The sequence below is a fragment of the Antrostomus carolinensis genome, unplaced genomic scaffold (assembly GCF_000700745.2).
Source record: "Antrostomus carolinensis isolate BGI_N321 unplaced genomic scaffold, ASM70074v2 scaffold8138, whole genome shotgun sequence".
NCBI classification, from domain to species: domain Eukaryota; kingdom Metazoa; phylum Chordata; class Aves; order Caprimulgiformes; family Caprimulgidae; genus Antrostomus; species Antrostomus carolinensis.
This window is the reverse complement of record NW_010333640.1, coordinates 1-9262: the sequence shown is the minus strand read 5'-3', so window position 1 is coordinate 9262 and position 9262 is coordinate 1. Positions and strand designations below refer to the sequence as shown.

The window sequence follows — 9262 nt, the reverse complement described above, 5'->3', positions numbered from 1 at the left end:
GAACCTTAACTTTGGAGGTGGCTGAAGATCTCCATGGTGGTGGGATGACCATGATGACCTACCTGGAGATCGTTCTGGGGGTTCCAGTCGGAGTCGAAGATGATGCAGGTGTCTGCAGCCGTCAGGTTGATGCCCAGGCCACCGGCGCGGGTGCACAGGAGAAAGACGAAGCGGTCGGAGTCGGCCTTGCTGAAGCGGTCGATGGCCGCCTGGCGGAGGTTCCCGCGGACACGCCCGTCGATCCGCTCGTACAGGTACCTGAGGGGGGACAGGACAAGTGGGGTGGAGGTGGATGAGGAGGACTATGGTCCTGGAGAAGGTCTTTGAGGAGAACTTCTTCCAGAAGAAAGAACTTCCAGAAGTTCTTCAAGAAGAACAAGTTACCTTCCAGAAGAAGACCTTCCAGAAGAAGACCTTCCAGAAGAAAGACCTTCCAGAAGAAGACCTTCCAGAAGAAGACCTTCCAGAAGAAAGACCTTCCAGAAGAAGACCTTCCAGAAGAAGACCTTCCAGAAGAAAGACCTTCCAGAAGAAGACCTTCCAGAAGAAGACCTTCCAGAAGAAAGACCTTCCAGAAGAAGACCTTCCAGAAGAAGACCTTCCAGAAGAAAGACCTTCCAGAAGAAGACCTTCCAGAAGAAGACCTTCCAGAAGAAAGACCTTCCAGAAGAAGACCTTCCAGAAGAAGACCTTCCAGAAGAAAGACCTTCCAGAAGAAGACCTTCCAGAAGAAGACCTTCCAGAAGAAAGACCTTCCAGAAGAAGACCTTCCAGAAGAAGACCTTCCAGAAGAAAGACCTTCCAGAAGAAGACCTTCCAGAAGAAGACCTTCCAGAAGAAAGACCTTCCAGAAGAAGACCTTCCAGAAGAAGACCTTCCAGAAGAAAGACCTTCCAGAAGAAGACTTCCAGAAGAAAGAACTTCCAGAAGAAAGACCTTCCAGAAGAACTTTGAGAAGTTCAAGAAGAGCTTCTTTGAGAAGAGCTTCCAGAAGAAAAAACTTCTTCAAGACAAGAACTTCAACAAGTTCAAGAAAAACTTCTTTGAGAAGAGCTCCCAGGAGAAAGAACTTCAGGAAGAACTTCAAGACAGAGAACTTCTTCAAGAAGAACTTTGAGAACTTCAAGAAGAACTTCTTCAAGAAGAGCTCCCAGAAGAACTCCCAAGAAGAACTTCCAGAAGAACTTTGAGAAGAATTTCTTCAAGAAGAACTTCTTTGAGAAGAGCTTCCAGAAGAAATAACTTCTTCAGGAAGAAGAACTTCAAGAGCTTCTTCAGGAAGAAAGAACTTCTTCAAGAAGAATTTCAAGAAGAGCTCCCAGAAGAAGAGCTTCTTCCAGAAGAACTTCAAGAACTTCAAGAAGAACTTCAAGAAGAACTTCTTCAAGAAGAACTTTGAGAAGAGCTTCTCCCAGAAGAACTTTGAGAAGAGCTTCTTCCAGAAGAAGAACTTCAAGAAGAGCTTCTTCAAGAAAGAACTTCTTCAAGAAGAAGAATTTCCAGAAGAACTTCTTCAAGAAGAACTTCCAGAAGAAAGAACTTCTTTAAGAAGAACTTCAAGAAGAACTTCTTCAAGAAGAACTTCCAGAAGAAAGAACTTCTTTAAGAAGAACTTCAAGAAGAACTTCTTCAAGAAGAACTTCCAGAAGAAAGAACTTCTTTAAGAAGAACTTCAAGAAGAACTTCTTCAAGAAGAGCTCCCAGAAGAACTCCCAAGAAGAACTTCAAGAACTTCAAGAAGAACTTCCAGAAGAAAGAACTTCTTTAAGAAGAACTTCAAGAAGAACTTCTTCAAGAAGAGCTCCCAGAAGAACTCCCAAGAAGAACTTCAAGAACTTCAAGAAGAACTTCCAGAAGAAAGAACTTCTTTAAGAAGAACTTCAAGAAGAACTTCTTCAAGAAGAGCTCCCAGAAGAACTCCCAAGAAGAACTTCAAGAACTTCAAGAAGAACTTCCAGAAGAAAGAACTTCTTTAAGAAGAACTTCAAGAAGAACTTCTTCAAGAAGAGCTCCCAGAAGAACTCCCAAGAAGAACTTCAAGAACTTCAAGAAGAACTTCCAGAAGAAAGAACTTCTTTAAGAAGAACTTCAAGAAGAACTTCTTCAAGAAGAGCTCCCAGAAGAACTCCCAAGAAGAACTTCAAGAACTTCAAGAAGAACTTCCAGAAGAAGAACTTCCAGAAGAACTTCAACAAGTTCAAGAAAAACTTCTTTGAGAAGAGCTCCCAGGAGAAAGAACTTCAGGAAGAACTTCAAGACAGAGAACTTCTTCAAGAAGAACTTTGAGAACTTCTAGAAGAACTTCTTCAAGAAGAGCTCCCAGAAGAAGAACTTCAAGAGGAACTTCCAGAAGAAGAACTTCTTCCAGGAGACTTCCAGGAGAAGAACTTCCAGGAGAAGAACTTCTTCCAGAAGAGTTTCCAGAAGAAAGAACTTCAAGAAGAAGTTCTTCCAAAAGTTCCTCAAGAAGAACTTCAAAACAAGAAGAACTTCTTCAAGACAAGAAGAACTTCAAGAAGAAGACGACCTTCTTTGAGAAGAACTTGGAGAACTTCTTCAAGAAGAGCTTCCAGAAGTTCAAGAAGTTCAACAACTTCTTCAAAGAAGAGCTTCCAGCACAAGAAGTCCTTCAAGAAGAACTTCCAGAAGAAAGACCTTCCAGAAGAAAGACCTTCCAGAAGAAAGACCTTCCAGAAGAAAGACCTTCCAGAAGAAAGACCTTCCAGAAGAAAGACCTTCAAGAAAAAAGACCTTCCAGAAGAAAGACCTTCCAGAAGAAAGACCTTCCAGAAGAAAGACCTTCCAGAAGAACATCAAGGTCCTCCTTGCCCACCCACCACCTCCCAACCATCTCACCTTTTCTGGATAAGGTAGTCCTCCAAGATATCGAGACATCGAACCATCTGGGAGAAGATGAGGACTTTGTGGCCACCAGCTTTCAACTTGGGCAGAAGTTTATCGATGAGGACCAACTTCCCGGCCGAACGGACCATGGCTTGGAGATGGAAATCGTGAGGGACGTGGTGGTGACATGACTCACGGAATTCAGCCAAGATCTTCTCCTCTGCACCTGGTGGGGGGTGAGGACAATCAAGTGAGACCTCAGGAGATGCTCCACTCAACCTTCAAACTCTTGAGGAACATCTAAAAACATCTAGATAAGGTTGGAGAACCATCTCCACCATGAAGTCCACCTCACTTGGTGACTCTACAGCCCTTGAGGAACATCAACCTCAACTTCCTGAAGCCACCAAACCTTGAAGAACCAAAAGGACCAACCTAGAAGACATAACTATGGCTTGATATTGACCATGAGAAGATTGTCCACCCCATGAGAAGACAATGGGCCATCTTGGTTCCTCACCGTTGATGAGATAAGGGTGGTTACAACACTTCCGAAGCTCCATCATGGTGTTGAGAAGGTTGGGCATGTTGGTGTGACCCACCCCTTTGGAGAGGAAGGAGAAGTTCTTCTCCAAGATGGCGCGATAATACTTCTTCTGGATGTTGGTCAGTTCCACCTCGATGATGGTCTCTTGTTTTGGAGCCAAGTTCTTCTCCACGTCTTCTTTCAACCGACGTAACATCATGGGTTTGAGGATGGCCTGGAGCTTCTGGACCTGGGAGGGAGGAGGAGAAGACATCAGCAAATCATGGAGAACCCAAAGGAACCCAGAAGAACCCAGAAGAACCTCTGAGGAACCCATGAGGAACCCATGGAGAACCCATGGAGAACCTCTGAGGAACCCAAGAGGAAATCTAAAAACATCTAGATAAGCTTGGAGAACCATCTCCACCATGAAGTCCACCTCACTTGGTGGCTCTACAAAGCTTGAGGAACATCAAGAGATGCTCCACTCAACCTTCAAGATCTCGAGGAACATCTAAAGACATCTAAATAAGGTTGGAGAACCACCTCCACCATCCAAGAGGAACCCATGGAGAACCCAAGAAGAACCCAAGAGGAACCCATGGAGAACCCAAGAAGAACCCAAGAGGAACCCATGGAGAACCCAAGAAGAACCCAAGAGGAACCCATGGAGAACCCAAGAAGAACCCAAGAGGAACCCATGGAGAACCCAAGAAGAACCCAAGAGGAACCCATGGAGAACCCAAGAAGAACCCAAGAGGAACCCATGGAGAACCCAAGAAGAACCCAAGAGGAACCCATGGAGAACCCAAGAAGAACCCAAGAGGAACCCATGGAGAACCCAAGAAGAACCCAAGAGGAACCCATGGAGAACCTCTGAGGAACCCATGGAGAAACCAAAACCCATGAGGAACCCAAGAGGAACCCATGGAGAACCCAAGAAGAACCCAAGAGGAACCCATGGAGAACCTCTGAGGAACCCAAGAGGAACCCATGGAGAACCCAAGAGGAACCCATGGAGAACCTCTGAGGAACCCATGGAGAAAGGAACCCAAGAGGAACCCATGGAGAACCCATGGAGAACCCCTGAGGAACCAAACTTTGAGGTTCTCCAGATCTTCTCACCTGTTCCTCAGTCTTTAGATCTCCAAAGTCCTTGAGGAACTCGGCTTCAGAAGGAAACTGAGAAGGTTCCAAGAAGTGGAGAAGACTGAAGAGTTCTTCCACCGTGTTCTGGAGCGGAGTACCCGTCAAGAGGACTTTGTGTTCCTGAAGGACCAAGAAAAGGTGGAGAATGTTAGGTCAAGTAGAATAGCAGGCCCATAAACATCTCCAGATGCCACCAAGACCCCCCAAAAACCACCTTGAGGACCATTCTTGGTGTGTGGAACATCTCCAAACATCTCCAAATCCCACCAAAAACCACCTTGAGGACCATCTCCATGGAGACAAGTTGAACCCAAGTGTCCTCAGATGCCACCAAGACCCCAAGACCACCTTGAGGACCATCTCCATGGAGACAAGTTGAACCCAAGTGTCCTCAGATGCCACCAAGACCCCAAGACCACCTTGAGGACCATCTCCATGGAGACAAGTTGAACCCAAGTGTCCTCAGATGCCACCAAGACCCCAAGACCACCTTGAGGACCATCTCCATGGAGACAAGTTGAACCCAAGTGTCCTCAGATGCCACCAAGACCCCAAGACCACCTTGAGGACCATCTCCATGGAGACAAGTTGAACCCAAGTGTCCTCAGATGCCACCAAGACCCCAAAACCACATCTCTTGATGTGTAGAACATCTCCCAACATCTCCAAATCCCACCAAAAACCACCTTGAGGACCATCTCCATGGAGACAAGTTGAACCCAAGTGTCCTCAGATGCCACCAAGACCCAAAGACCACCTTGAGGACCATCCCTTGGTGTGTAGAACATCTCCAAACATCTCAAAATCCCACCAAAACCCCCCAAAAACCACCTGGAGGACCACCTCTTGGTGTGTAGAACATCTCCAAACATCTCCAAATCCCACCAAAACCACCTTGAGGACCATCCCCATGACCCCAACCATCTCCAGATGCCACCAAGACCCCAAAACCACCTCTCTTGATGTGCAGAACATCTCCAAACATCTCCAAAACCCCCCAAAACCACCTTGAGGACCAACCCCATGAGCAGATGATGAACCCAAGTGTCCTCAGATGCCACCAAGACCCCAAAACCACCTCTCTTGATGTGCAGAACATCTCCAAACATCTCCAAATGCCCCCAAAACCCCCCAAAAACCACCTTGAGGACCATCCCCATGACCCCAACCATCTCCAGATGCCACCAAGACCTCAAAACCACGTCTCTTGGTGTGTAGAACATCTCCAAACATCTCCAAATGCCCCCAAAACCCCCCAAAAACCACCTTGAGGACCATCCCCATGACCCCAACCATCTCCAGATGCCACGAAGACCCCAAAACCACATCCCTTGATGTGTAGAACATCTCCAAACATCTCCAAATCCCCCCAAAACCCCCTAAAACCCCACTTTGAAGACCCTCAACTCAACCTTCTCCACTTCCCCTTTGAGGTTCTCCACATCTCCTGTCCCACCACCACCACCACCACCATCATCTCCTTACCAAATCCATATGTTTGAGACTATCCAACAATTTACAGTTGCGGTTCTTCAAGCGATGAGCTTCATCGATGATGACGCATCTCCACTCGATCTCCCGTAACTCGGGACAATCCGAAAGGATCATCTCAAAAGTGGTGATGAGACCATCAAACTTGTAGGCACCAGGGATGAGACGACCCTGAAGATGAAGATGAAGAAGAAGAAAACCAAGTAATTATGGAAGTTATGGAGATACCATCACAAAATCCATCAATTCCATCCATGAAATGATGATTGGAGAAGATCTGGAGATGTTTCTTGATGTTCCTCAAAAGTTGGAGAAGATCAAAAGCCACCCAAACCTTGGTGTCTTTGCAGTACATCTCATATTGTTGGATCATCTGTCTGGAAGCCAAACTTCCGTGGTAGACGATGGTGTTCATCTCGGTCCACGTGTTAAACTCTCGTTCCCAATTAGTGATGGTGGACAACGGAGCGATGACCAAGAATGGTCCACGAATTCCAACGTTGTAGACTTCTTCTAAAAAAGCGATGGATTGGATGGTCTTTCCTAATCCCATCTCATCGGCCAAGATACAGTTTTGTCTAGGAGAGAAGAAGACAATTTATGGTCAAAATGGTCCATAAAACTCAAAGAGAAGATAATTTAAAGATGGTGGAAACATCTCAAGATCTTCTGATCTTCTCCAAACCTGTTGTACCAGTTGAAGAGTAACCAGTTGACACCTTCTAGTTGATATTCACGCAGTTGATTGTGGTTCTTATACTCGTGGGACAACTCCAACTTCTTCCATGAACCAGCTTGTGGACGTGGCTTTGGAGAACATCAAGAAAATATGGATGACCACCATGAAAGATCCATCATGGAGAACATCTGGAGAAGGTTGAGAAGGTCTAAAAAGACTCACCAAACGTTTGAGGTCTGGATGACGAGCTTGGATACGTTTAAATTCCGTGATCTTCCCTTCGTCGACGTCTTCTTTGAGTTCCCAAGTGCTGTCCTCGTAGGGTAAGGAGCACCACTTGACCAAGTAGTAGACCACAGGCTGGAAGAGAAGATGGAGAAGGTTAAAATGGTGGACAACTTCAAAGGTTGGAGAAGGAAAGTCCATAATGACGTGAGGAGAAGGTCGAAATGGAGGTAGAACCTCAAAACGGAGGTGAGGAGAAGGTCAAAATGGAAGGAGAACCTCAAAATGGAGGTAAGGAGTAGGTTGAAATGGTGGACAACCTCAAAGGTTGGAGAAGAAGACCCCATAATGACATGAGGAGAACCCAAAATGAGGTGAGGACAACCTCAAATGGAGATGTTGATGGTGAGGAACCTCATTGTTGGAGAAGGAGACCCCATAATGACGTGAGGAGAACCTCAAAATGGAGGTAGAACCTCAAAATGGAGGTGAGGAGAAGGTCAAAATGGAAGGAGAAGCTCAAAATGGAGGTGAGGAGAAGGTGAAAATGGAGGACAACTTCAAGTGTTGGAGAAGGAAAGTCCATAATGATGTGAGGAGAAGATCAAAATGGAGGTAGAACCTCAAAATGGAGGTGAGGAGAAGGTCGAAATGGAAGGAGAACCTCAAAATGGAAGGAGAAGCTCAAAATGGAGGTGAGGAGAACCTCAAAATGGAAGGAGAACCTCAAAATGGAGGTAAGGAGAAGGTCAAAATGGTGGACAGCCTCAAGTGTTGGAGAAGGAAACTCCATAATGACGTCAGGAGAAGGTCAAAATGGAGGTAGAACCTCAAAATGGAGGTGAGGAGAAGGTCAAAATGGAAGGAGAACCTCAAAATGGAGGTGAGGAGAAGGTCAAAATGGAAGGAGAACCTCAAAATGGAGGTAAGGAGAAGGTCAAAACGGAAGGAGAACCTCAAAATGGAGGTGAGGAGAAGGTCAAAATGGAAGGAGAACCTCAAAATGGAGGTAAGGAGAAGGTCAAAACGGAAGGAGAACCTCAAAATGGAGGTGAGGAGAAGGTCAAAATGGAAGGAGAACCTCAAAATGGAGGTAAGGAGAAGGTCAAAACGGAAGGAGAACCTCAAAATGGAGGTGAGGAGAAGGTCAAAATGGAAGGAGAACCTCAAAATGGAGGTAAGGAGAAGGTCAAAACGGAAGGAGAACCTCAAAATGGAGGTGAGGAGAAGGTCAAAATGGAAGGAGAACCTCAAAATGGAGGTAAGGAGAAGGTCAAAACGGAAGGAGAACCTCAAAATGGAGGTGAGGAGAAGGTCAAAATGGAAGGAGAACCTCAAAATGGAGGTAAGGAGAAGGTCAAAACGGAAGGAGAACCTCAAAATGGAGGTGAGGAGAAGGTCAAAATGAGATGTTCATGGTGAGGAACCTCATTGTTGGAGAAGAAGACCCCATAATGACGTGAGGAGAACCTCAAAATGGAGGAACAACCTCAAAATGGAGATGTTGATGATGAGGAACATCAACGTTGACGATGAAGATCCACCACCCCCACCCCCCTCACCTCTCCATTGTCCTTGTCCACGCTGTGGGACTCATCCAAGATCCGATCGACCTCCACGTAATCGGGGTTAAAAGGTTCTTCATCCTTAGAAGGTCGAGAAGAAGACAATGAGTTGACACCAAAACCCCTTTGAGATCCACCTCGAGAACATCATGGACCTCAAATGTCTTCTCCATCCCACCCCACCCCATGGTCCCCGTCCCCCCCCCCAAAAAAAACCTCATGGAAAAAATGGCGCATCTGGGTCATCTTCGTCTTGAAACGTTTCAACTTCTGGTGGATCCTCTTGTCCTTCTCCAGTTGGTCGATGGTGGCCCACTCGCAATGAAGGTAGGAACTGGAGATGAAGAAGACATCCCACCAAAAAAAAACACCTTGAGGACCATCTCTATGGACATGGGATGGACCTAAACATCTCCAGATGCCACCAAGACCCCAAAACTACGTCTCATGGTGTGTAGAACATCTCCAAACATCTCCAAATCCCACCAAAACCACCTTGAGGACCATCCCCATGACCCCAACCATCTCCAGATGCCACCAAGACCCCAAAACCACATCTCTTGATGTGTAGAACATCTCCCAACATCTCCAAATCCCACCAAAAACCACCTTGAGGACCATCCCCCATGAGCTCAAACATCTCCAGATGCCACCAAGAGCCCAAAACCACCTTGAGGACCATCCCTTGGTGTGTGGAACATCTCCAAACATCTCCAAAACCCACCAAAACCACCTTGAGGACCATCTCTTGGAGCATGGGATGGACCCAAGTGTCCTCAGATG

General features: G+C 46.2%; 2 protein-coding genes across 2 annotated transcripts; one reads left to right on the top strand and one right to left on the bottom strand.

The window, feature by feature from the left end:
• Positions 1-62: 62 nt before the first annotated feature.
• LOC104529584 (chromodomain-helicase-DNA-binding protein 8-like) lies at positions 63-7115 on the bottom strand (the record flags this gene model as incomplete). Its single annotated transcript, XM_029086471.1, has 8 exons — positions 6912-7115; positions 6696-6817; positions 6345-6588; positions 6005-6181; positions 4496-4639; positions 3353-3620; positions 2857-3013; positions 63-258 (listed from the first exon to the last, which is right to left on the bottom strand). Coding segments are annotated over exons 1-8 (1512 nt in total), but the record flags the coding sequence as incomplete, so codon positions are not given.
• Positions 7116-7730: 615 nt separating this feature from the next.
• LOC104529583 (transcription elongation factor A protein-like 2) lies at positions 7731-8336 on the top strand. The gene has a single exon (XM_010173923.1). The coding sequence runs from the start codon at positions 7731-7733 to the stop codon at positions 8334-8336; it is 606 nt and encodes a 201-aa protein (XP_010172225.1).
• Positions 8337-9262: the final 926 nt, after the last annotated feature.

Bases quoted from the DNA above. Each gene is read 5' to 3' on its own strand.
- LOC104529583 (XM_010173923.1), top strand. From the start codon at position 7,731: ATGGAGGTAGAACCTCAAAATGGAGGTGAGGAGAAGGTCAAAATGGAA.